The 26,272-nt window shown below is 43.8% G+C and overlaps 2 protein-coding genes across 3 annotated transcripts; both read left to right on the top strand.

Moving 5' to 3' along the window:
- The first annotated feature begins 599 nt into the window (after positions 1–599).
- LOC116780718 lies at positions 600–8,417 on the top strand. 2 transcript variants are annotated; one of them, XM_032676015.1, is made up of 5 exons: positions 600–768; positions 1,458–1,610; positions 4,969–5,063; positions 6,462–6,559; positions 7,761–8,417. In XM_032676015.1, exons 1-5 carry the CDS (start codon positions 616–618, stop codon positions 7,883–7,885), a joined length of 624 nt encoding a protein of 207 aa, XP_032531906.1. In that variant the 5' UTR covers positions 600–615; the 3' UTR covers positions 7,886–8,417. The 2 variants fall into 2 exon arrangements, with proteins under 2 accessions (XP_032531906.1, XP_032531905.1); XM_032676014.1 differs by having other exon boundaries at positions 7,755–8,417.
- On the top strand, positions 8,378–24,339 carry LOC116781093 (RNA polymerase II elongation factor ELL2-like). The gene is made up of 16 exons (XM_032676693.1): positions 8,378–8,557; positions 9,033–9,157; positions 9,299–9,389; positions 10,075–10,149; positions 10,679–11,009; positions 13,213–13,279; positions 14,435–14,598; positions 15,199–15,452; positions 17,533–17,657; positions 17,799–17,889; positions 19,179–19,402; positions 19,732–19,748; positions 19,849–19,915; positions 22,744–22,915; positions 23,707–23,751; positions 23,890–24,339. Exons 1-16 carry the CDS (start codon positions 8,378–8,380, stop codon positions 24,034–24,036), a joined length of 2,175 nt encoding a protein of 724 aa, XP_032532584.1. The 3' UTR covers positions 24,037–24,339.
- Positions 24,340–26,272: the final 1,933 nt, after the last annotated feature.

The following is a 26,272-nucleotide window of genomic DNA, read 5'->3' as shown; positions in this document are numbered from 1 at the left end:
CTTAAGGCTTCCCTAAAGGTGAAATGACACAGAAGGGACCAGAATGGTGCCTTATATGGACAGTCAAGAGATTGTTACCATTAACTGTCTTCTTGTATATTTTATTTGCTTGTTTTGGTCAGGAAATGACCTTCAGAAAAACTGAATCTGAGCAAGCAGATACTGAGAAATGGCTTGAAGAAAGAGGGTTGTGTGTATTTTACATATATGTGTATATATATATATATACACACATATATATATATACATATATATATATATACATACATACATACATGCTTTATATATATATTTAAAGTGTGTCTGTGTGTGTACATGTACTATAAAGATGTTTTGGAGTAGGCAGTATAGAAGAGCAGGCAAGTACTAGCAGAGGAAAAGAACCAAACTAGTGGAGACAAACACTGAAACAGTAAATTATAATCTGAGCATGTCAGCCAGGAGACCGGATATGGGCAGAAATGGATACAGTCTTGAAAATGAAGACAAGATTTCATGGCATGGAAAGTGAGCTCTGGAAGATCACAGACCCAGCACGGGTCATCCCAGAGCACCTCAGTGACCTCACAGCCATTTGCTCTGCCTTGGAATGTGGAACTGCCCATTTCCAAGGACATGAGTTGGGACTGCTCAGAGCGTTTCACGCCTGGAGCAGGAACACAGCAAGAGCGGCATTGGAGACAAACCATCATTGTCAGAGCAGGACCATTGTCCCAAAATAGATTCTTGCACTCAGTGTGCAAAAGGCTGATCACGCACAGTGTGGAGGTAATTGATTTATTGGCAGTTCTGCACAGAAAGGGGTACAGATCCACAGAGCCAGCACAGTGACTGCCAATCCTTTCCCTGTTGATACATTTTAGCAAACAAAAGCGTTAATGTTCATTGGGAACAAGTCACTTTTTCGGAGTCATACTAATTATATTCTATCCTCTACTGGTTAATGATTCTCTTGCTTCCTATGTTAATTAGTCTGCTTGCTCAGTCTTTTTTGTCCTTGGAGCCCGTGGATTTCTTGGGCCAATGGCTGTGAGTCAGTGGTTGCGATCTCCTCCTGCCAGAATTACCTTGTACCCAGTCAGAGCTGATTCAGCACAGTTGCTGGGTTGCCTTTACTAGTTTCTTCCCTATCTTGGGTGTTCTGCCAAATGTCCTGTGGCTCATAAATTCTGCATTCCTTGTGTCTACTATCAGTGGTACATCTTTCTTCCCAAGCGTTGTTAACCTCCCTCTAGGTCTGAGGTCATTGGAATATGTTGAACCCATAATAAGGCAATTCTACAGATGAGTAATTTGTCTTTCCAACACCTGGACATCACTTAGAGCTTGTTTGCTGCTTTCTCTTTCATGGATTAAATATCTCCTCTTGTTGATTAGGTTTGAAAGTATACAGAGATCAAACATCAATGAGCATCGTTCTGTAAGAAAAATTTTATGTCTTCCACATTTTGCAATAGGAGCAGTTGGGAGCAAGAGCAGCAGAAGTGCAGTGGGAGCCTGAGTTGGTGGAGCTGTGGGATAGAGCGCAATCCACCATGTCCTGGTGGAACAGGGCCCCAAACACCACCAGGATGCACATTGAGCTGAACAAGAGCTCCCAGGACTGCCAGGTGAGGGGTGGACACTGGGCTCTGTGGGTTGGCACAGGGCAGGGGTTAGGTTGTGGTTTTGGTGTCCAGTGCCCATGGGACCCGCTGGGCAGGGCTGGGGCCTCCTCGTGCTCCGAGGGCTCCTTGGAACACAGCCATGCCAGTGGAAGTGGCCCACGGGGGACAGCATAGAGGCTCCAGTGGAAGTCAGAGATTCCCTGTGCTGTGACACTCTAAACTCGTGCTCTGGCTCAGCTCCCAGCCAAAATGCATGGATTTGTCCTTGTTCCATGGTCACGCGAGCTGTGCTGTCACAACAGGAGAGGAGGCCCCATAGGTTGGCAGTGGCAGCAATTGCTGCTGGGCTGCAGAAGGTTTGGCTCCAGCAGGTTTAAATGTGACTTGGGTATTTGACCTTTGTCATTGTGGCTACGTGTCATGGTGCCGGCATTCTTCCAGTTAAAGGCATTGACTCAGGACAAAGAGTCGTTCTTTCGAGAAGGGATACCTTCCTGCAGCAGGGGCATTTGCAGGTGGGACATGAAGGGATGGAGGTAGGACACGCAGCAGTGGTGGTGGGACACAGTTCTGAGATCAAAGCACTCCCTGGGGATGGGAGCCAAGTGTTGAGGAGCTTTGCCTCCTCATCTTGGGTATGTCAGACCATCATTTGTTTTATTAATAGTTGACAAGAATATCAGCATCAGGGGAGGAATAAGGGAGGGAGAAGATACCATTTCTTTCTTTTGTCTCCATTTTAAATGGTTATGGTCTGCCAGCTCAGACATCTGTCCAGTGCCAGAAGGGGAGGACAGGACTGATGGTCTGTAGGTGGTGATACCTTAATGTTCAGCTCAATTGCTGACCCAGTTCAATGCTGACTGTGCCACTGAAAATTTGCAATGAAGGTTTAAAATCAGAACTTGGAATTTTCAGATCTGACACCCAAAACTACCAGGTTGCGTGTTACCGCTTGTAGAATAGTAGCAGTGCCTGCTTATGGCGAATAGCTGGAAAAATACTCTGGTGTTTGGGAAGTGCTCTTGGTGTAAGATGAGCTCTGTGTCTCTAGGGTTTGTACAGCAACCTGGCTGTGGAGCTGTGTGCTAAGGTTTTGTAAATGTTTCCTGCCTACTGAGTACTATCTGGGTTGTCTGAAGACACTGTATATTAGAAAAAAACAAACCTGCAATCAAACAATTTAAAATTAAATCTTGAAGTAATTCAGGACACACTGAGGGAGGCTAAATTCCTGTTATATGTCCATATTCATGTCTTTGAATGGCTCTCCTACCCCACAGCATGGTGCTTTCAATATATTGGAAGAACTTGCAGGCCAATTTGAGGATGTAGAATTTAAAATGACATTTTAAAGTAGGCAGCAGAGGGTAAAGAGCATTCCACACTCATCCGGAAGTGCTGCAGCCTGGCCGGTGGTGACACTGGGGCCAGCTCAAAGCACAGCACACATGTCAGACCGCAGTGCTGGCGTGTGTGTGAGCATCTGAGCTGTGGGTTTTACTGGGAAAACTGCCTCTGCCCAGGGATGAAAGGCAGGAGGCAGGAAGAGGGTGTTCCTGAGCCACAGAGCCCGCTCCTGTTGATGCCCTCACCTGCCTGCCTTGCCCCAGGTTGCACAGGTGCTTGGTCGGAGCTGGCCAGAGTTCGTCTGAGTCTGTTTGAAGTCTTGACTTTTTTGCTGTCAGTTAACAGCAGGAGCTTATTCTCATTTGAGAAGACTTAGAAGGGCTCTCTGCCTTCTATCATTTCAAAAGAGCCTGAAGCAAGAAATCTTCATAATTTTATCCTAAAATCTCAAATTTCAAAACATGAAAACTTTAAGACTTAATTTTTACAGAACATCTCTCCTTCCACTTGTTGTTTTCTGTAGCCTGTGCTAAGACCTTTTTTTCCTTTTTTTTGAAGTTGAAGAGGATCCTGTACCAACTTAGGCCTTCCTTTCTGGGATTTCCTTCATCACATTCAGGCTGGCATCTTCCTAAGTTTCTCTGTGTATAGATGAATAGGTTTGGTGTCCTTGCTGCCCTGTGCACTGCTATCCTTACTGACACTTGTCTCTGCCCTTTGGCACTAAATGGAGCTGCACCAAAGTAGTTTTGGTCCGTGTTATAGCCAGTGATGCTCCAGGGAACTAGGACCCTTTGAAAAATGCCTTGCTGTGTGCTTCCTGCAGTGATGTTCAAGAGGATGATCTAGAAGAAAACTTTTTTAATTATTATTTTAGTTGTTATTTTTAATATCTTCTGTAGTTCCTTGCATGGCTGGGACTTTGCATCTGTGCAGGACTGGCACAGTCAAATGCCCTGGTTGGCTGGCCCAGAGAAAGCAGCAGGAACATACTGGTGGAGCCAGGCTTCTGGCAGCCACCCCGTAGGTTCGCTTCACTAACTTTTAAGAGCACGCTCTGGTTGTGGTATTAAACTAACACTAGTGTTGTTAAAGTCTCTCCTAATGTTTGTATCCTAAAGTCACACCAGTGCTGGACATTCAGGCACTTGAAAGAAGGGAGTCCCTACATAACTCAGTTGAAAAATCTGCTGGTGAGGGAAGATTCTCGGGGTTGATGAAATTTGCCTTGGAGTTGTATGCAGCTGTAGATGAAATTTTTTTCTTTGGGGAAGCTTAGAGCAGAGGCAAAAGAATCAAGTTTCCTGCAGCTGCCACCAATGAGGAATGATCTGCTCAGTCCCTCCTCTATCTTTTCAGTGCTGATCTAGAAAACAGTCTTTCTGCATCTCTGTCAGCCTGGAGAGATGCATTTGACATTAGTGGTAAGACTTTCTGCACGCTTCTGTTAAAATAATGCCCATTTTTAGGTCTGACTAACCATTTCACATTTATGCAAATAATTGCATGTAGAGCTGAGGAAAACAAAAAGGGGTTTTGCGCCTGTTGAAATTGGCATTCATCTTTTCTAGTTGTAGTCCTTGTTGGAGCTGACTCCAGTATGTGTTTTCTTGGGATCAAATAAATCCCAGAGTTGGATGCTGCCCCAACTTTGTGATTTATTTCCCAACTGCTCTCCTCTCATTTGTAAGCTGAGCTCCAGCCAGTTTGATTGCACTCAAGCACTTGCATTTCAAGGGAAGTATATGCCTATTAATTCTGGGAAGCGGGAAGGGATGACTTGCTAATTAAATGCTTTGCTGAATTAGAAGCTGAGTGACTGCTGCTATCTCAGTGGTTTTGTGGCCAGCTGCTTTCAGAGGGAGAATTGTGACAGAGCAGCTCTTTTTAGTGACTGAAATAGTAGCAAAATCTTCAAAATACAGTTATCCATTTAAAATTATGGGCCTAATTAATCGCCAGCAATGGAGTGTAGACTGAAGTTTTCACAGAAACTATTTTTATCTTTTAGCCAAATGAAGTGCGTGCATTTAACTTCCCTTTGTCAAATGCTGGCAAAGATAATCCTCAGGGAAGCTTTGACTGTGTCCAGCAAACTGGCTCAACGTAAGTTTTGCTTCATGTTTTCTTTCATGGCACATTTCAGTGGATTCTGTGGCTTTGAGCATATGGTGAAAACCTTTACAGGAGCATGTTCCTGGTGATGACTGCAGTAGGAAATGAATTCCCAGCAATACGTGGCTTCTTGCTGGTTACAAACACTTGCTTTTCTGTAGAATTCTTTTTGGTTTTGTTCCTAAAAAAAAATTACCTTCTGAGTACTTTCCCCCCTCTTAGTGGTATTTTTCAAAGGCTTTGGAGCTCAGGATGGTCGAAGCTTGACCAGATCTGTTCTACAACTGTATGTCAATATGATTATGGTTGGCAGCATGCTGGCCTTGATGGAGAGTTGTCTTATCTTAGCAGCCACAAAAATGGTATCTGAAAGGGCCCAGGCTTCCAAGGCTGGTACAAAGCAAGCAGCAGGAGTTTAAGTTAGGAGGGAGAGGTCCTGCCTCCACTCCTGGCCTGCCTGTCCTTAGCACCTTTGAGGGTACCTTCTTCTTTGGGAAGGATGGCTTGAATGAAATTGTATTTTTTATGTCAGATTAAATTGATTTAGCTAATTTAGCTCTAAGTAATTCTGACTTTGAAGCCTAGGTAGTTTTAATGAGGTTTTGCTAATTTTCCTCAAAATCTAGTTCAGACCAGCTTTCATGGGCCCTGTGTAGGCAGTGCTCAGTTTGTGCAAAGTACCTGCAAAGTTAAGGCAGAACTTGCAGTACTGTTACACACAGAGCCATTTAAAAAATGGCCTTTTCTTTCTGTTGTAAATATGCCGGTTTTGGAGTGAGGGATCCATCCATAGTCCTTGGCTATGGACAAAACTGGAGCTGTATCAGGTTGAAATACTGGGCAGTGGCCTTGTGCAGCTTTGTGACTTTCAGAAAGGACACGATAAATTGAGACTCAGGTTGTTGATGCTTTTTCTTGGAGCCTTAATTGGGCATTTTAGAGTGGTTGAAGCATTTCAGGTGAGCTGAAGCTGGTGTCCTGTCCTCGGTCAGGACCGTTGCCGTGGCAGGTGCCACACAGCAGGCTTGGTAAGGGCGGTGGGAGTAAGGGCAGGGCCCAGGAAGGCTCCAGGGCAGGATCTGCCTGCCAGGAGGGTGCCGGGGCAGCTGCCCGAGTGCTGCCTGTGGCTGTCACTGCAGCGGTTCTCAGGAGAACAAGCAGCACAGCCCTGCAGTTGTGTGAGGAAATTGTAACCACACTGACAGGTAAAACTGGCGAAGTCTGAACGTGTAGAGGCAGTTGGAAATCTGTTTATGTCCTAGCTTGCTGTCAGAACTGGGAAATGTTTTTCTTCCCCTGTTAAGACCAGTTTTAACATTCCTGATACAACCATACTTCTCATGCTGAAGTAGTGCCTGAAGGGCTCAACATTTTTCAATGTCTTTATAGTTACGGAGCGTTGCAATTCAAACTCCCAACCCAGGCAGAAAAGGCAACACAAAATCAAGGTGCAGAGGTTACTGATGGACCTGATGGACCATTTTCAGGTATGGTTGCTTTTAATATTTTATTGGATGTCTGTAAGTTTTAAACCTAGTAATTAATTTCTGTGGTGTTTTTTTGGGACGAGTGACATGTTAATATAATTCATTATTGAACTGTTCTGAGCACTGTTTCCCCAAGAAGCCTGTTTCCAGGCAGACACAAGGTGGACATGCACCTTACAGGCTCTCAATGGTACCAGCAGCAGTGGTCCTGCCTGCAGCAGTGAGCTGAGCTAGGTGCATCCACCTTCACAGAGTAAAATGGGCTCTCACTTGGCCCTGGCTGCAGTCACCTGCCAGCAGGGACATCCCTGACAATGAAAGTGCAGCTCTTGCTCTGTCTGTACACGGCAGAGCATTTTAAGCTAGCATTGTCATGGCTTTTTGGAAAGAGGAAATTAAGCATGTGCGGCCTTGACTCCAAGGGAGCTTGTCTGGGGTTGATTGTAGGAGGTGGTGCTGGCACTGGTCCCCCTCTGTTTTTTGAACTGCTCTGCAATGCAGTGTGAGAGGAGCCACTTTCATGTATTTCAGAACTTCTCATTGGGGAAGTTCTGTTTGACATTGAATGATGATATGTGTGATTCTTGGTGGTGGTGTAAATAGATCTCAAGTGAATATTTAACATTCAGTAATTGGGGTCTGAAGACTTGCAGCAGTAAGGCAATTGTGGTATTGGGGGGGTACTTTTGTTTTGTGCTGGCATTGACGAAACTCAGGTAGGACAGGTCTAGTTGCTGGTAGGACACAGGGCAACATGCTCCATGCAGTACCAGTTAGGAACTGGGGTTTGTCACAGTATCACAGAATATACTGAATTGGAAGGAATCCACAAAGATCATCAAGGCCAGCTCCTGGCTCCAAGAATCCCACCATGTGCCTGAGAACACTGTCCAAGTGCTTCCTGAACTCTGGCAAACTTGGTGCCATGATCACTGTTCTGGGGAGCCCGCCAAGTGCTTGACTACACTCGGGTTGAAGAACTCTTTCCTAATTTCCATGTAAATGCTTCGATATGGTTTCAGGTTATTTTTTCTTCAGGGACATGACATTAGGAAGTGCTTTGCTTGACTGCTGTAGGAAGTTTCTGCATTATTCAATTACCATTGAATTTAACTTCTCAAAACATTAGCAGTGCCTTCAATAGACAACTGGCAAGTTTACAGTGTTCTACAAAATTTAACCGTGTGTGTTTGAGGATTAGGTTTGCAGTTGAACACCAGAAAGGCAGAGTCCAGGGAGCAGCCAGTGTGGAAAGGTATTAAAGGTTTGCCCTCCATTGCAAAACTGAAGCACTTCATAGGAACAGGTCAGTCTCTGTGTGCCTGATACAAAGAGAGAAGGCTCCGTTTTGTCACTATTACTCATTTAGCCTCTTTCAGGTACCAAACACAAGTTAGTGGTTTCAGACAAGTGCCTGCTGTGTCATATCCTCTCTCTCAGCCTGCTGGCCCCAGCTCTGCTGGTGCAGCCCTGGACAGAGTTGTCTTTCTGGGCTGCCAATGCACATTGCCGGCCCCTGTCCAGCCTCAAGTATCACTCATTTATGAGCATTTTTTAATGACTATTTGTTTGTTAATGCCCAACTCAATGCATCTTTACTATCTGAATTCTTACAGAGCTGGAAATGCTGAAAAAATACAGGTTTATCAGTCCTGGTGAATACTTTTAAACCAACTAACTTTCTTGCCTTCTCCCAACCTCCCATATGACACATTTTTTTCCCTCTTTTTTGCCCTTATTTTAGAAAGAAAAACAGAGGTCAGAAGAGTCCCACAAAGCACTCCAGATGCCGTGCCTGAGAGGAAAAGAACAACACCCATGAACCCTGCAAACATCTTCCAGAGAATTTCCAGTGGAGTTTCTGGACGACCATTCAAGGACAGGGTGATTCACTTGTTGGCTCTGAAGAATTACAAGAAGCCAGAGTTACTTAATCACTTGCAGAGAGATGGAGTCATGCAAAAGGACAGGGATTCCCTTGAAATGATCCTTCAGCGGGTGAGATCCTGAAGTTTATGCCAGCAATTTTCCCCTCTTGCTATTCTTTTATTCCTAATTTCTACCTGTGTCACTCCAGTGTTTAAATTAGAAACTGATGAACAATTTATGTAATGCTCTTTGTTTAAGGTTTTTGATAAATTTTATCCATATGGGCCAAACTGCAAGTCCACGAGAGGAAAGGAAAGAAAGACTGAGAACTTTTGGGGCAGAGATTTTTTTTGCTAGAATGGCAGGCATTAATTATCTCTTTCTAATGTTCTTGCTTCTCATGTCTTATCTTTTGTGTCTCTTTTCCTTGCACTGTTCTACTGCTTAATGGAGAGGAACTGCCCAGGGGTTCTCTTGACTGGGGGAAATAATTTGTTGTGGTACTTTTTTTTCAGATTTGATTTAGCTTTGCAGTAGCAGTTTTTGAACTGCAGTTTGCATTTAGATGTAATGAACATTTAGTTTCTTTATTATCTTCCTGTAGGTAGCCAACCTGAATGCAAAGGATAATTCCTTCAGTCTGAAGGAACATTTATTTAAAGACATTCAGAAAGATTGGCCTGGCTACACTGAAGTAGACAGACAGGTTTTGGAGATAAGACTTTTTAGGTAAGTTCAGTCTGTAGGGGAAGGATGAGAGCCATTTCAGAAAACTTCCTGGGAAAGGAAGGTCTGTCTTCCCTCTAAGGAAAGAAGTATGATAATAGATGTTTTTGGCTAGTAACCTGAAATGTTGGGCCATCCTTACAGAAAATCAGCTTCCTCTCAGAATGCCACCAGCACCAGCCATTTGACACCTCGGGGACCTTCTGATACAGATGCTCCATCAAGAACTTCTGAGGTATTTGGTGCATTTCTTAAACATTCTGTACAGAGCATTAAGATATTTTACCACTCTTTCTATTGGTGTAACAGCTGTGATGTGAAGCACTAATCTTGTTTTTAGTGTATAAACACACCTGAAGCATTTCTTTCTAATGGGATTCCTGCAATCTTTTAAAGATGGTTGTTGCAGTGTCAAAGACTGCAAAAAACTTGCAGATGTGATTTGTTTACTGTGATGCACAGGAAGCTCTGCTAAAGACAAGATGTGTTTGTGTCTTTGGTACCTGGTTGTGTCTGTTCAAGGTTCTTTGTGATCTGGCAGCTCTAGGCCATAAAACACACCCAAACATCCTTGTGGTACTGTCTAAATAGAAATCTTAGCAAAGACTAGAATAAGGACAAATTACAGTAGTGATCCACTTGGAGGAATATTGTGTTTCCCCCTCTAGGCAGCATTTAAGGCCCAGTTTTGGTTCAGTGGAGCCCATGTGTGAAAAGCTGGAGGCTTTCTGAGCCTCAAACTGCACGTCAGTGCACGCAGTGTACAGAGATAAGCTGGGAAGTACAGAAAGCCTTCCACCAGGGAGAGAATTGTCTTGGAATAGAGGACACAGCTTTATTTTTCCCTCACTCCCTTCCAGTCATAGCAGGAAATGGTGCAGGTCCCAGCAACCTCTTTTGACCTGTCTCTGTTCACACAGAATGTGGACTTCTTTCAGCAGCTGGCGCAGAGCCATGTCTGGCACTCCTGGACCCAGCTTCCAATGTACATGGATGTGAGCAGGGATGCTTGGTAGGGAAGAGGATATGAACCAGTGCTTCAGCTGGAGTGCAGCTGGAAGGACAACTGTAGCCAGACTGGAGCTTTTCCCTATTCTTCCCAGCTCTGCACTTGACACGCTGTGATCAGCACCCACTGCCTGCTTCCCAGAGCCTCTTTAGTAAATTGTGTGGCTGTGTGACAGCAAAAGCTGAGTCTTATCCCAGTGTGTCCAAGTGGAAACTGGGACCTAAACAAAACTGACCCAATCTCCTTGTTTTGGGGAAGCCTTTGATAGAGCTGCTGCAAGGAGTATCTTTCTCCCAAAGCCTTTCAACTATTGAAGAAGGACTTTTTATATCCCAAGATGAGAAACTAGGAATGATATAAACTGCATATTTAGCAGCAGTATTTCCTTGTTTGACAGCTCTGTGTAGCTGAGAATGATGTGTTTTCAACACTTGCCTGTTCAGAAATGCTTCTTTCTCAGAATGGGAGCAAAGCCTAATTCTGATCATATAGTAGTTATTTTGTTATTATTACAGAAACGGCCTCTGGATTCCAATTTCACCTTCCCTGTGGTGAGCAAAAAGCAGAGAATTGGTCGCCTGGCCAGTCGAGTCCGGCCAGCAGCCGGTGGCCTCAGTCCTGCTTCCTCAACACTGCCTCCCACAGTCCTTCGGACTTCTAACACATCTGAAACTGTCAGCTCTATTTTCCCCTGCACCTCCGAGGTGCAACAAAAGGATATTATGCCTCAGACTCCTTTTGGAATCCCAGCACCTGCCCCGATGCAGGGGGAGTCTCCCAAGCCTAGAGAGAAGAAAGAAGACCGAAAGAGGCTGAAAACATCCCAGCCTTTGGATTTCACTGAAGGTATTAATGCCCTGATTTTCTTAACTCCTGTGAGGGTGAACCCTGGTGAAAAGGGAGCCCTGAAACCAGGGACTGGATATATGAAGGCTTTGCTACGTACTAGTGCTCTACCATTATCCCTGCTTTATGGTAATGAAAAATTCAGACTTTTTTGTGCCACTGTACTACACTGTAACTGTTATCTTAAATGACAACATTACCAAAACTCAGAAACTGTTCTCCTGGAACCTTATCTAAAATAATGTTCATTTGTAGGAATTCTCCCTCTGTAGTGCAAGAACGAAGTAATATTAAATGGATTGCTGTTAGACCGAAACTGGCTAAAAGGAAGAGCTGGGAATAAGGAATGGATTTTTTTTCCCACTTGATTTCCAGTAAACTGACAGTTGACTGAAACTCCACATTTTCCCTCATCAAGTTTTAAAGTCTACATGCTGGATACAAACTTGTCACACACTCCTTGCAGACCAATTTACTGAAACACATGGATCAGACATCAGTGATTTCTTCATGGTTATCAAACTCTGCCGTTTTACAGAAAGTCCAAAAGCTACGTAACCTGGCCTGTGATTTACTGGAGTTCAGGTTTGAACTGTACCAAGAGCTTCTCTCCGTCTTAGCTGCAGAATTTATTTCTTCCAAAGACTTAGAAATGGTTCAGACTCAAAATGACATTGAAAAGCTGAACAGAAATGGACAAAGAACACTTGATTTCTTAACATGGGGACACACCCAGCAGGACAGAGTTCAGTTCCTTTGTTAAATCTGTGTGTTGTCTTGTTTTAGAGATTGGACTCGCAAATTAGAAGTTGAGTTTAGCCTTTAGAGTGTGCAGCTGCCTCTTGGAAGTGGTGGTGTTCTTGTAGAGATGGGTGCTTTGGGATGGTCTTTCCAGATTTACCCTGGGCATACGCACGGTGCCCACAAACCTTGGGATTGCTTTGGAAGCATTTGTGCTTGAGTCTAAAAACATGTGAGCATCCTTCTTCAGGAGCCAGTAACAAAATTCCGAACAGCTGGAGAAGGAAAAATCTGTACTGTGTTTCAAGTTGGTGCTTGCCCTGAAGCTTCGGCGTGGACTGAGCTATGTCAGCAAGTGCACTTGAATTTTTGGAAATGAATCACTCACAACAAAGCTGTTCACACAAGTTGTATTGTACATACTGGGACTATTAATATTCCTGTTTGTATTTCTGTCCAGTTTTTTTACATTTCCTTTTATAATCCTTCTATACCATGTCATAAATTGAATACTAAATTTAAAAGAATCAAGTGGAGCATCACATGATAGCTCTTTTCTCTCCTCAAGACTTAGAGCTCAGACAGCTTAAAGACTGGCAAGAACATCTGAGCTTTAGCAGGACAGCTGTGTGTATAGTGGCAATGTAAGCTGATAACGAATGTAAATGTGTTTTTAAGCTTGCCACAAAACCCCAAATGAGAGGCAGAGAGAGATCATGAAGATCCCGGAGTGTTGCTTCTTTTTCCAACTCACCTTTCCTTACAGCAGCTCTTTTTCTTACTTATCTTAGTCTGAAATAGTCCGTTGAAAATAGGAGTTGGAAGTTAAGTGTGCGGTGCTTCCTCCTGCCATTTAAAAGAGCAAAAGAGCAATTTACAAGTGCAGACCACTTTCCAACCCAGCCTTGCCACGTTAAGGAGGAGCACTCAGTGTTTGCTGCAGGTTATTGGAGCCTTAGTGCCAGTAACCCCCATCCAATGTGACCGACTTTCCCACTTAAAAGAGTGTTGAAATTCAGCCAAACTTTGGGTATCTGTAATTGTCAGGGAAAGAAAGAATAAAAACATGGCATGAGAAGGACTTCAGCTTTCTCCTTGCTAGAAACTCGATGTTGATCTCTCTCCATCTCTCTCTGTTGTCTTCTGTGCAGCTACATCTGTTGCTGCACGACATGAATGGCTGTGCAGATGCCACCTCATGCCTTCAAATAAGAAAAACGGAGCTGGGGTTAACACTGCGCTAGTGCAGAACCTGTAGAATAAAGTGACCATGCCTCTTTCTAAACCTGGTACTGCCAATTGTGGAGAAGGTCATGTGAGCACTGTTACTAACTTACGCTTTTTCCAAGTAATTTACAGTGAGAACAAAGTTCTGAAGGACTTTTTCAAGCCCATCCAGTTGGTACTGTTTGATTGTATTAAAAATCTTTATCGTACGTGTCAAAATTCTACTTTTCTGTAGGAGTTAAAGAAACTTACACTGCCTCCACAGACACTGTGTCATCAAGGGAACAATCAGACGACTTCATGTGAGTAAAATAACAACTCTCTTGCCACTCATCAAAGCAGGTAAAAACTCACCTATGAAAACTCTTGTATAGCTAAAAAAAGTCAGATGTGACCAACATGCAGTGCTGGAATAAGGATTAGTTTCTTTCACTCACCTAGCTGCCTCATTGAAATACCTTCAAGTTTTAAACTGTGAGGTTGTCCCACAGTTATTGCAGGAGAAAGAAGTGTTAAAAAGAATTTCTCATGTACTTCAGAAGAAGACTTTAAACACTTAATTTCAGTCTTCTTCAAGCAGACAAAAAGGGTATATGAACCTGCAGTGTTTTGTATTTAGACGTGAGGCAATGCAGGAGGAGAGCTGAATGCTAAAATACTGAATGTGTAAATTTGAACCTCTTTCCTGTGTTTGGAGTGCTTAGTGTATCTAAGCTGGAGAGATGGGAAGGGGAGACTTCCCATCCTTCCACCCTTCCAAAGTCCACCCTTCCAAAGCCCCTTTATGAGCTAACAGGAGTTAACTATAGAAGATATTTCAAACTAACTTGAAGCTACAGCAAAATATCCAATTTCACCGTAGAATTGCAGACCAAAGATCTAGAGAAAATAGAAAAGCCTCAATTTGCAGACATGTAAAACTGGCACAGTGTAGATGTGTAGAGAGATTTGGAAATCTAGTTACAGCCCAGCTCACTGTCAGAACTGAAAAAGATTTTTCTTCACCTCTTAGGACAGGTTTTTAAGTTCTGGATACAACTGTGTCGGAAGACAGAAATTGTGTGAACAATTTCTATTGCATTTCTGCGACCTTTGCCTTGGTATGGCTGGGTGCAGATAGTAATAAATACTGCGCCACTATTATGGCTGCAGGCCTTGTGCCAAGGTGAAGGAGGAGTTCTTTTGACAGGAAAACAAGTTTTATGGACACCTGCTGTTATCCAATTAGTACTGTACACCACAGTATGTTTTCCTTATGTATTCAATGTAACCTGGGGAAGAATCACGTCTCTGTGCCACAGGCAGCATATAAGCTGCCTTTCCTCTAATAAAGGGGACGTTTTTGCCAATCATATTGATTTGTGTGCAATTCTGTCCGAGCCCCTCCGCCGATACAACTGTACTTCTAGACCTGAAGTAGTTTCTGAAGGGCTTGACCTTTTTCACCCTTTTTATAGCTGTGGACCCTTGCAACTCAATGACCCAGGTTCTGCCCAGGATAAAGTTACAGTAGGTGGAACAAGCAGTAACGATGAGATGACCAGAGAGCGCCTGACCCAGGCAGAAAAGGAGCCATGCAATCAAAATACAAAGGTCATTAGACCTCATGGACGACTTTTAGGTATGGCTGGATTTCATTTATTACTGGATGTCTGTAGGTTTTTAAACTCATGTCCAGCCTCTCATCCAGCATCACCTCCGAGTCCTTCTTGGCAGGGCTTCTTTCAGTCCCTTCCTCCCCCAGCCTGGACTGATACCGGGGGTTGCCCCAACCCAGGTGCAGCGCTTTGCAGTTGGCCTTGTTGAACCTGATGATGTTCCCAGCAGCCACTTCTCAAGCTCGTCCAGGTCTCCCTGGATGGCATCCCAGCCCTCTGGTGTAGGCAGATTTGCCAAGGGTGCACTTAATCCCACTGTCTATGTTGTTCTTGACATAGCTCAGTGCTTGAGCTTACAAACTGGAAAAATAATAAAAGCACCATCAATAGAAAGAATCTATATAAAGAACCTTTGCTCCAGTATCACTCATGTACCAGTGTTTTTAATGACTAATTGTTTGTTAATGCCCAACTCGGTGCATCTTCACTATCTGACTTCTTACAGATCTGTAAATGCTGAACAAATACAGGTTTATCAGCCCTGGTAAATACTTTTAAGCCAACTTCCTTGCCTTCTCCCAACCTCCCATATGACACATTCTTTTTTTCCCCACTTATTTTAGGAAGAAAAGCAGAGGTCAGAAGAGTCCCACAACACACTCCAGATGCTGTGCCTAAGAGAAAAAGAACAACACCCATGAACCCTGAAAATGTCCACTGCAGTCGTTGCAATGCTGTATATCGCAGACCATTCAGGGACAGGGTGATTCACTTGCTGGCTCTGAGGAATTACAAGAAGCCAGAGTTACTTGATCGCTTGCTGAGAGATGGAATAATGCAAAAGGACAGGGGTACTCTTGGAAAGATCCTTCAGCAGGTTAGATCCTGAAGTTTATGCCAGCAATTTTCCCCTCTTGCTATTCTTTTATTCCTAATTTCTGCCTGTGTCATGTTTAAATTAGAAACTGATGAGCAACTTATGTAATGCTCTTTGTTTAAGGTTTTTGATAAATTTTATCCATATGGGCCAAACTGCAAGTCCACGAGAGGAAAGGAAAGAAAGACTGAGAACTTTTGGGGCAGAGGTTTTTTTTTGCTAGAATGGCAGGCATTAATTATCTCTTTCTAATGTTCTTGCTTCTCATGTCTTATCTTTTGTGTCTCTTCTCTTTGCACTATTTTACTGCTTAATGGAGAGGAACTGCCTAGGGGTTCTCTTGATTGTGTGAAATAGTTTGTTGTGTACTTAATATTTCTTGTGACAAGTTTCTGAGCAGAGAAGTTTGGTAGCTGCATAGGCCAGTATTTCATTTGAATGGAGCTGGTGGCCTGTCAGTGGTACTTGGCTTCTCCTGGGATCTGTGGGGGTTGACTTCCAGGGAAGGGTGTTCCAGGTAAATCCTAACTGGAAAAGGTAGAGGTCAGATTTTAAGCACAGGTTTCTTTGCTGTCATATGGATTGTGTCTTCATCTACCTTGAAACCTTTTTGTATTGAGTAACTTTTCCAGTGCTCCTTTTGAGTTCAGTTGTGCTTGCATTTCTTTATCACAGCCATTCATAAGATGCCTATGGATTCATAAAAATGCAGTGGCTATTTCGTTCCTTTCTAAATATTCCCTTTAGTCATAGGCTGTGGCTGAATTATGCAAGCATTAATGTGTCAAGTAGTTCTTCTTTATCAAGGAAAAAAAGTGTTTTGGAACATAGCAGGGGAGTAAACTTCAACATTTATACAGTTTGGGTTGATCCTACACTGAATTTTCAGCATCTTCTCCTGGGACCTGTTAGGTTTGTTGCATTGTTTGCCCTGGGGAAGGGCAGGTTTTTTCATCCTGAAGACAGACACAATTTAGTGAGAACCATGTTCTTCCATCCAAATTGAATTGAATTTATACTTCAAGTTGAGTATAAAATTCCAAAAGCTCAGCTCCCTACAGGATAAAAAGTGAAAAAATTTTCTCCTGTCCCATTATGTTTGGCAATGATTAAGGAGATCATCTTGGACTTGGTTTCCTTTTTGAGGGATGATCTTCCTCAGGGTCCTGGTTTGCATTCCAAAAGGGTCATGTCAGCAGCACTACACCCTGAAAAGTCTTGCTCACGTTTTTATTACCTTCAAAAGCAGGTAGCAGACCTTTTTTTCTATAAATCTAAAACCAGAAGCCTGAGCCTGAGTATTCTCTTTGAATACAGCTTTAGTTGTGTTTTTCAGAAGTCAATTACTATTTCTGGATATCTTTATTTTAATTTTAATTTTTTTTAATCTGTTTTGGTTTTGCTCTAGGTAGGTTATCCCATACAGCTGTTCAGTAAGAAGCTGTAGTTTCCTCTGGGCAGGCACTTGAGAAAGAAAAGCTGTTCTGTTTGGGGACACAACTGACAACATACTGTGGTTGCTCATGGGATGATGAAAACATGCCTCATTCCAGGCACAGCCTGTGCTCTGCCATAGTCCTGTAGCTGTGTAAAACAAGAAGGCAGCAGGTGTCCTCCTCAAGTTGCACAAATCTGGACTTGTACATGCAGATAGTGTTCTTCAGTTCTTAGAGAATAAAAAAGTAAATAGAAAGGAAAAACCTGCCCTCTCATTGTATTTCAAGTGGCAAAGATTGAAAGTCTTGTCACAGTTTGCCTTCATTCTCAAAGCTCTATTAAAGAAAAACCGAAACACAGATACCTGGTGCAGAGAGAGGTTTTCAGAGAGTACATTTCATACAGACTTGCAGCAATTTGGGATTTTCTCATGCCAGACTTTTTGCATCCCAAGTGGACCACACATTTAGAATTGGTGCTTCTCATGAGAGAGCTAGATTGATCTTCATATCCAAAAAAAACCCTGGAAAACTGGTGCATGACTTAATTTTCAGCTTTGATTTAGTTTTACAGTAGCAGTTTTTGAACTGCAGTTTGCATTTAGACGTAATGAACATTTAGTTTCTTTATTATCTTCCTGTAGGTAGCCAACCTGAATGCAAAGGATAATTCCTTCAGTCTGAAGGAACATTTATTTAAAGACATTCAGAAAGATTGGCCTGGCTACACTGAAGTAGACAGACAGGTTTTGGAGATAAGACTTTTTAGGTAAGTTCAGTCTGTAGGGGAAGGATGAGAGCCATTTCAGAAAACTTCCTGGGAAAGGAAGGTCTGTCTTCCCTCTAAGGAAAGACGTATGACAATAGATGTTTTTGGCTAGTAACCTGAAATGTTGGGCCATCCCTACAGAAAATCAGCTTCCTCTCAGAATGCCACCAGCACCAGCCATTTAACACCTCGGGGACCTTCTGATACAGATGCTCCATCAAGAACTTCTGAGGTACTTGGTGCATTTCTTAAACATTCTGTACAGAGCATTAAGATATTTTACCACACTTTCTATTGGTGTAACAGCTGTGATGTGAAGCACTAATCTTGTTTTTAGTGTATAAACACACCTGAAGCATTTCTTTCTAATGGGATTCCTGCAATCTTTTAAAGATGGTTGTTGCAGTGTCAAAGACTGCAAAAAGCTTGCAGATGTGATTTGTTTACTGTGATGCACAGGAAGCTCTGCTAAAGACAAGATGTGTTTGTGTCTTTGGTACCTGGTTGTGTCTGTTCAAGGTTCTTTGTGATCTGGCAGCTCTAGGCCATAAAACACACCCAAACATCCTTGTGGTACTGTCTAAATAGAAATCTTAGCAAAGACTAGAATAAGGACAAATTACAGTAGTGATCCACTTGGAGGAATATTGTGTTTCCCCCTCTAGGCAGCATTTAAGGCCCAGTTTTGGTTCAGTGGAGCCCATGTGTGAAAAGCTGGAGGCTTTCTGAGCCTCAAACTGCACGTCAGTGCACGCAGTGTACAGAGATAAGCTGGGAAGTACAGAAAGCCTTCCACCAGGGAGAGAATTGTCTTGGAATAAAGGACACAGCTTTATTTTTCCCTCACTCCCTTCCAGTCATAGCAGGAAATGGTGCAGGTCCCAGCAACCTCTTTTGACCTGTCTCTGTTCACACAGAATGTGGACTTCTTTCAGCAGCTGGCGCAGAGCCATGTCTGGCACTCCTGGACCCAGCTTCCAATGTACATGGATGTGAGCAGGGATGCTTGGTAGGGAAGAGGATATGAACCAGTGCTTCAGCTGGAGTGCAGCTGGAAGGACAACTGTAGCCAGACTGGAGCTTTTCCCTATTCTTCCCAGCTCTGCACTTGACACGCTGTGATCAGCACCCACTGCCTGCTTCCCAGAGCCTCTTTAGTAAATTGTGTGGCTGTGTGACAGCAAAAGCTGAGTCTTGTCCCAGTGTGTCCAAGTGGAAACTGGGACCTAAACAAAACTGACCCAATCTCCTTGTTTTGGGGAAGCCTTTGATAGAGCTGCTGCAAGGAGTATCTTTCTCCCAAAGCCTTTCAACTATTGAAGAAGGACTTTTTATATCCCAAGATGAGAAACTAGGAATGATATAAACTGCATATTTAGCAGCAGTATTTCCTTGTTTGACAGCTCTGTGTAGCTGAGAATGATGTGTTTTCAACACTTGCCTGTTCAGAAATGCTTCTTTCTCAGAATGGGAGCAAAGCCTAATTCTGATCATATAGTAGTTATTTTGTTATTATTACAGAAACGGCCTCTGGATTCCAATTTCACCTTCCCTGTGGTGAGCAAAAAGCAGAGAATTGGTCGCCTGGCCAGTCGAGTCCAGCCAGCAGCCGGTGGCCTCAGTCCTGCTTCCTCAACACTGCCTCCCACAGTCCTTCGGACTTCTAACACATCTGAAACTGTCAGCTCTATTTTCCCCTGCACCTCCGAGGTGCAACAAAAGGATATTATGCCTCAGACTCCTTTTGGAATCCCAGCACCTGCCCCGATGCAGGGGGAGTCTCCCAAGCCTAGAGAGAAGAAAGAAGACCGAAAGAGGCTGAAAACATCCCAGCCTTTGGATTTCACTGAAGGTATTAATGCCCTGATTTTCTTAACTCCTGTGAGGGTGAACCCTGGTGAAAAGGGAGCGCTGAAACCAGGGACTGGACATATGAAGGCTTTGCTACGTACTAGTGCTCTACCATTATCCCTGCTTTATGGTAATGAAAAATTCAGACTTTTTTATGCCACTGTACTACACTGTAACTGTTATCTTAAATGACAACATTACCAAAACTCAGAAACTGTTCTCCTGGAACTCCAGTGCATGGTGAGTTAGGTCAAGGACAGTTTTATGCCCATCCAGTTGGTTTGCTTGTCTATAGGAAAAATCTGTTTATCTCAGGTATCAAATTTCTGCTTTTCTGTAGGGGTTAAAGAAACTTTCACTGCCTCCGCAGACCCTGTGTCATCAAGGGAACAACCAGACTACTTCATGTGAGTAAAATAACAGTTATCTCCCTTGGTACTCAGTGGGGAGCAGTCTTAAGTTCCTTCCTCTTTTGGAAAGATGAGTTTGAGAAGGTTTTGATGGGCCCTCAGTGCTCAGAGCCAAAATGAACACTGTGATGGAGAAGGGCAGGATGAGCCTGACACTTGCTGGCAGTGCAGTCGCGCAGCGTCAGCTGCAGCAGTGGTGTTGTGTCCCCGTGTCGGATCTGTAGTGCAGAAGGGGCGGGGAAGTGTGTCTGTCTGGTCAAACACTTCCAATTGGTTCTGTGAGAGCAGGGACATCGGCAAGGGTGCTCAGGCCTCCTGCAGCTCTGCAGCTTTGGTGCATCTTCCATCTGCCTTTGAGTTGGTGGCATGGCAGTGCCTGGATCCCATATGATACAGTCAAGGATGCTCCATGGAAAGACTGAGGGAAAGCCTGGCCCTACAGGGAAGCAGTTTCGTGCTTCCCATGTTAGGCTGAGGACTTCAATGCACTTTCAATTCCCAGCCTCTGCTAGGTGAAAATGAGCAATTAGGCTCTTTGCTGTCTGTTTCCCAGTCAGCTGGGAGCAGTGATACTGAGGAGCAAGGTAGATGGTTACTTTTTGTAGCTGAATATTGAAGTAGGAAGCCGAGATCAAAACCTAAAGAAAAAAAAAACCTTCATGCAAGATTTCATGAAGTTGGCTTAGTTCTGATTGGGATTAAAAATTTAAATGAAGATTTGCCTGTGAAAGGAGCCATGTCTGGAACAATCCCACAGACAATCTCCTGGTCACAGTGATGTGGGAAAAATTAGGTCGTGCTGTATCAGACATCTGCCTGACCCATTATCATAGTTTGAGACCCCCAAAAATCCAATTTCCAAGTCCAAGCCCCCCTCCCACAATTTGCTTCAGTGTGAGAGGGTTTTTCAGACATAACACAAGACGCAGTATGGGAGGAAGGGAATTATATTACAATTATTACACAAATAAATACTATAATACATTATATACACAATTTTAACTCTCTCTCCTATGGTAAAGCAATATTTACATTAGGTCAAATCCCTCCTTTCCCTCCAATGAAAGTTCAGAAGGGAAGAAGGAAAGATCCTTTCCCCTTTCAAGGCAGCAGTGTCTCTCCTCTTCAAAGCAGCAGTCGTAGCTGGAGTTGTCATAGCTGTAATCTGTCTCTTTCTCCCCATTACACACAAAGGGGTCTCCTCTCACCCCTCTCAGCCCTTTGGCTCCAACCGAAGGTCTCGCCCGTGGACTGCCAGCAGGGACAAAACTTGCTTCACCATGGTCATATCACGGAATGCAAGACATCCCATGAAAGTCCCTTCCTTGAGGGGTCGAGTTCCCTCGAGTCAGAACGTTCAGGACAGCTCTCAGTTCAGTCTTTGCCCCAAGCATCCTACCAGAGCTCCTTTGCTCTGTCTCAAACTGCCAGCGTGGCAGCAGGGGCAGGGCAAGGCCACTTCCCCCGCATTCTGTCTGGCCGTCCCGGTCCAGCTTTTAGGATGTCTCTGAGCTTCTCAACTCCTCTCTCCAGTGCTGCTGCATTTCAGGACTCCCTTCAAATGGAAGTCCACCCCCTCTTTTTAAGAGGGGTCTCCAAAGGTTTTTGGGAAAGTAATTCAGTCTTACCCCAAAAACAGTCTCTGTTGAGTTTTCTCTGCTTTGTTGCCAGCTCTCCCTGCTGCAGGAACATCTCTGCATCTCTCAGCCGGCTATGTGCCATCTCTGCTACCTGTTATCTCTTTTGGCTCTCGGCCACAGTTCTCTGTTCAGTGCTGCTCCGCCGCTGCTTTCAGTGTCTTCTGCTGCCCACTCGCAGTGGAGAAACTCCCCCAGCCTTTGACTACGGCACCTGATCCAGTTTTAACACTGTTCTGGGCTTCCGCAACCCCCAACTGGGGGCTGGGGGGGCCTAGCCCCCAGCAGGGCTCGCTGGCCCCTCAGCTCCTTGTGGCTTCACAAGATGGCTACTTCTCTCCAGCTACATCATCTCCCCTCTTTTCCGGTCTGTTATAACATATTGATTTCAAAGGAGCGAAATGTAGCTTCTGATTGGGCCCTACACCAAGAACACCACCCCCTCGGGGGTTACCACTTTTCTAACTCCAGGGGAAAACACTTTTTTTACCCCATAACACCCATAGAGAAATTTTGAAAACTGAGAGCACCTGCAACATGATCCAGCTCAAAGCACTTTGGTAGTTTATTCCAGCTTCTCTTCCTGATTCTTAGCACTACGTAATTGATGAGTATGATCACAGCTTTAGCATAAAGATAATTTCAATCTTAATATAGATAGTATGAGTGTAAAGGGACTCAGGCTTTTTAAGCAAAGTGTATGCAAAAGCCAGAAAAACAAAACATGTTCATGTTTCTCCCCATTTTGCCTCTCCTTTCTTCCCTCTCTACACTCTTGCACTGTGGGTGCTATGCTGGGCTCTTGCTAGGGGATGTCACTGTGCATAAACCAGAAGTCCAGGCTATTGCTTCACAGGTACCTCCCAAAATGTTGAAGGACATCTGTAGTTTTCTTTTCAAATATCATCCAGCATGCTGATTGGGTGCATCTGGCCTGGGATGCATCACTGGGAGAAGTTGTTTTCTGTGGCCCATTTCTAGAGTTATCTGACTACATTCTCTTGAAGCACGTGTGCTTGCCTGTAGAAGCAGGAAACCATGGAGTGAACTCACTTGAGATTGGGTGTCTGGGCTTGACATTCACCATGTGCTTGGTGTAAAATTGCACGTGTGCTTTATAGAATGGAAATGAATTAGAATGTTCCCTTAGAACACATTAATAGCAAAATGTTTTCCATCTTCCATTAGAAAATACACAGCTATAGTGTCCTATGAACAACGCCAGAGCTACAAGGATGACTTCAATGCAGAGTATGGTGAATACCAGAATTTGTTGGCTCAGACAGACAACCTTGCCAAGAAATTCGGGAAGTTTAATGAACAACAGAAGTTTGTGACTCAGGGGTCCACAGAATATCAGGTAAAGAAGAATAAAACTGTGAAGAATATCCTGGTGAGCTGAGGGGGTACTGATACACAGATGGGAGAGAAGACTGGAAATGCCTGGAAACCAGTGGCCATAATCCCAAAAGGTTTCCTGACCCTCTCTTTCCCATGACTTTTAACGCATAACTAAACCTACAGCAAAAATTTACTCATCTTCCAGGTGGCTGATCCCAGCTGCAATTTTAGCAGAGAGGGCTGTTCAAAACCTGATGTTCTGTCTGTCCAGCCTTGGTTTCTCTGATTTGAACACACATTCCATGTCTTCAGTATCAGAATTCTTTAGTTCCGTGTGCAGGCTGAGGCTTTTTGGATGGCATTTATTTTGGCTTTGGCCAGATTGCAAATGTATCTGTGAGCAGAAGGAGTATTTTAGTTTCCCTGGTACTCCTCAGTGAGACAAAGGGAAACCTTGTGGAATTGGAAGATATGCTCAGACCCTGCTTGGGCTGGGTCTCATATTTGCAAAACCCTGCCAAAAGCACCCTGTTTGAGCTCTCTGTGAATGCACAGCAGTGTGAGTGATGTCCCAAAGGGGGTCTTTAAGCACATGGTCCTTTTATTGCCTACTGACAGGTTTAATTGCAGATCCTAGGTGATAGAGAGGGTTGGGGATTTATTTTTGCAAAGCTCCTACAGGAGTAGTGGCTCACAGAGAAGAAAATCTCTTCAAGTCAAACTGAGTTTATTCTTAGTGTTTCACGTTTGTATTTTCTGGTAGTAGTGAAATGTTCTTCATATTTTCTTCATGGGTTTTTTCTCTTGTAGATGCTTTGTTGTCAAGTCCTGGCAGAGCATCAGAAGATACAACAGGTATGTGTAACACCAGATCTGTGGGACGTGGAAACCACTGAGTCTGGCTCAAGGCTATTTTAAAGCCAAAGAAATGACATTCTAAACTCTCCAGAAATGTTTACATGCCCTAATTTTCTTTTTATCTTTCCTTTATAGTGTAGCCCCACCTACTCTGAATTGAAGAAGAGATGTCAGTACCTACACAATAAGCTGTCTCACATTAAGAGACTAATACAAGAATTTGACAAACAGCAAGAGGAGTCCTGTAACCAGTTGTCTGCTTTGGCCAGGACACATCTATGAGCTGTGGCATATTTATTTAGTTCCCCTAGGATTCTTTATCTTAATATTGGACATTAGCTTGTTTGTTTAAAACTGAAGATTAGCTTCTATAGGATTATATAAGTTGGTATTGAGCAGTAGGTTGTTTATTTAAAAAACAATATCCAGTTCCTTTAATTGTATATAAGATAGTATTTCATGTTTTCATTAAAGAATTTTCAGTACTGTTAACTCCTTGTGGTGATGTTGCTTATATGATATTCGAAGCTGCTTTTTTCTGGTCCCTCTTTTTCTTCGAGGCTTAGGCTGTCCATTGAAAGAATTTTACCAGCAGATGCTGGAGACCAGTACTTCTACTATGAACTTGTGCACATTTAAAAAAAATATTGTAATAAATAAAATACTTTAGAATAAGTACAAGCCTGTTTTCTGACCTCTCCGGTTAATGCAAACTCTTGGCCTTATGTGGTAGAAATTTGGGCAAACTCCCCCAAAATCATCGTGTTATGAAAGGTTAAAGAGACGGCATTTGGGCTGCTCTGCACTGTCAGTTGAAGCAGCTCACAGGTCTGCTTTAAAGTCTTGGGTTCCCCTTGTCAGTGAGCCAAGTAATATCCAGATCCTTTGGAAGTGATTTGTAAAACACGTAGACACGTGTTGAGGCAAAGTACTTCAACAGGTTTTATACACCAGTTGGGTTAAAGTGTCACAGTAGAAACTTTACCCATTTGTTAGCTTTGTTAAAAATAGTCTGTCACAACCAGTCTTTCTAGAACCACAAATGTTGATTCCTGCACAGATCTATGGTGACTCTGAAGTCTAATTCTTTCCCTGAGTTTACTACCATTTATTTCTTTAACTCATCAGGGAGAGGTGTGTCCTAAGCTTCTTCTGGGGAAGGCTATGAAATTGACTGAGGGAGGACAGTAATTGGGAACATTAAAACAGGGCTGTGGATCCACCTTTCTTCCTTGGAGAGTAGTTTAAAAACAACTTCCTCAATTGTCTCCCTGCAAACTGTGTTAAGCCCCTGTATGTGACACTTCCTGGGGTGTTTTGTGATTGAACACCTGAGCCATTGTTGCCCTTCTGTTCTCCATCAACTGAAGTCCAATAGAATGCTAACTCTTAAATGTTGAGACTCTGGTCTCTTTTTGGCTGGAGGCAGGGGGTGCTCCTACCCCTCTGCAAGGAGGCAGCAGAAAAAAGGCTGCTGTGGGGAGTGAGGGGTGAATTCTGCTGCAGTGATACATCTCCTCGCCCTGACAGTTCTGTCCTGCTGCTGATTGTCAGAGCCTGCAACATGCTGCGAACCTTTTAAAAATAAAACTTTAATCAGAACTCAATCTTCCAACCCAATCAACCCACTGTACTTGGGTGAAGTGTTGCTGCCTTTGGCATTTGTTTTCTCCCTTTTGCAACCTGAGGTTTTTGGAGCAGACCAGGTCTGGCTGATACGTTTGTCTTCATGCTGACACCACTTTCTGCAGCATTTTGTAAGAAAGAGTGGACTTCTGAAGCCCGCAAATACTATGTTACTTGCTCTCCACCAGCAGAGATTCCGCTGCTATCATTGACAATCATATGAAGTTGAAGAAGGGGAAGTGCCAGTTTCTGCACCTGGGATGGGACAACCCTGCTTGTGTGTACAGACTGGGGAATCAGATGCTTGAAAGCTGTGCTAGGAAAGCGACCTAGGGGTCCTGGTTCACGCTAAGTTGATTATGAGTCAGTACTGCCCTGGCAGCCAGGAGGGCCAATTGTGTCCTGGAGGGCATCAGGCAAAGCATTGCCAGCCAGGTGAGGGAGGGGATTGTCCTGTTCTGCTCTGATCTGGGGCAGCCTCACTTTGAATATTGTGGCAGTTTTGGGCACCGCAATCTAAGAACGATATTAAGCCATTAGAGAGTGTCCAAAGGAGGGCAATGAAGGCGGGGAAGGGCCTTGAGGGGAAGCCATATGAGGAGTGGCTGAGGGCACTTGGTCTGTTCAGCTGGAGGAGACTGAGGGGAGACTTCACTGCAGTTACAACTTCCTGGGGAGGGGAAGAGGAGGGGCAGGCATTGATCTTTTCTCTGTGGTGACCAGTGACAGGACCCAAGGGAATGGCCTGAAGTTGTGTCAGGGGAGGTTTAAGTTGGATATTAGAAAAGGTTCTTCCCTCAGAGGGTGATTGGGTGCTGGAACAGACTTTGCCAGGGCAGTGGTCACAGCATCAAGGCTGAAAGAGTTGAAGATGATACTACAGGCACGTGGT

The sequence above is a fragment of the Chiroxiphia lanceolata genome, chromosome Z, assembly GCF_009829145.1.
Source record: "Chiroxiphia lanceolata isolate bChiLan1 chromosome Z, bChiLan1.pri, whole genome shotgun sequence".
NCBI classification, from domain to species: Eukaryota; Metazoa; Chordata; class Aves; order Passeriformes; family Pipridae; genus Chiroxiphia; species Chiroxiphia lanceolata.
Note: the sequence above shows the minus strand (reverse complement) of the source record. Positions and strands in the feature narration are given on the sequence as shown.

Bases quoted from the DNA above. Each gene is read 5' to 3' on its own strand.
- LOC116780718 (XM_032676014.1), top strand. From the start codon at position 616: ATGAGTTGGGACTGCTCAGAGCGTTTCACGCCTGGAGCAGGAACACAG. The intron at 769-1,457 runs GTAATTGATTTA...ATTTTGCAATAG, and splicing joins TGATCACGCACAGTGTGGAG to GAGCAGTTGGGAGCAAGAGC. The intron at 1,611-4,968 runs GTGAGGGGTGGA...TTTATCTTTTAG, and splicing joins AGAGCTCCCAGGACTGCCAG to CCAAATGAAGTGCGTGCATT.
- LOC116781093 (XM_032676693.1), top strand. From the start codon at position 8,378: ATGAACCCTGCAAACATCTTCCAGAGAATTTCCAGTGGAGTTTCTGGA. The intron at 9,390-10,074 runs GTATTTGGTGCA...CTGTTCACACAG, and splicing joins CTCCATCAAGAACTTCTGAG to AATGTGGACTTCTTTCAGCA. The intron at 11,010-13,212 runs GTATTAATGCCC...ACTTTTCTGTAG, and splicing joins GCCTTTGGATTTCACTGAAG to GAGTTAAAGAAACTTACACT.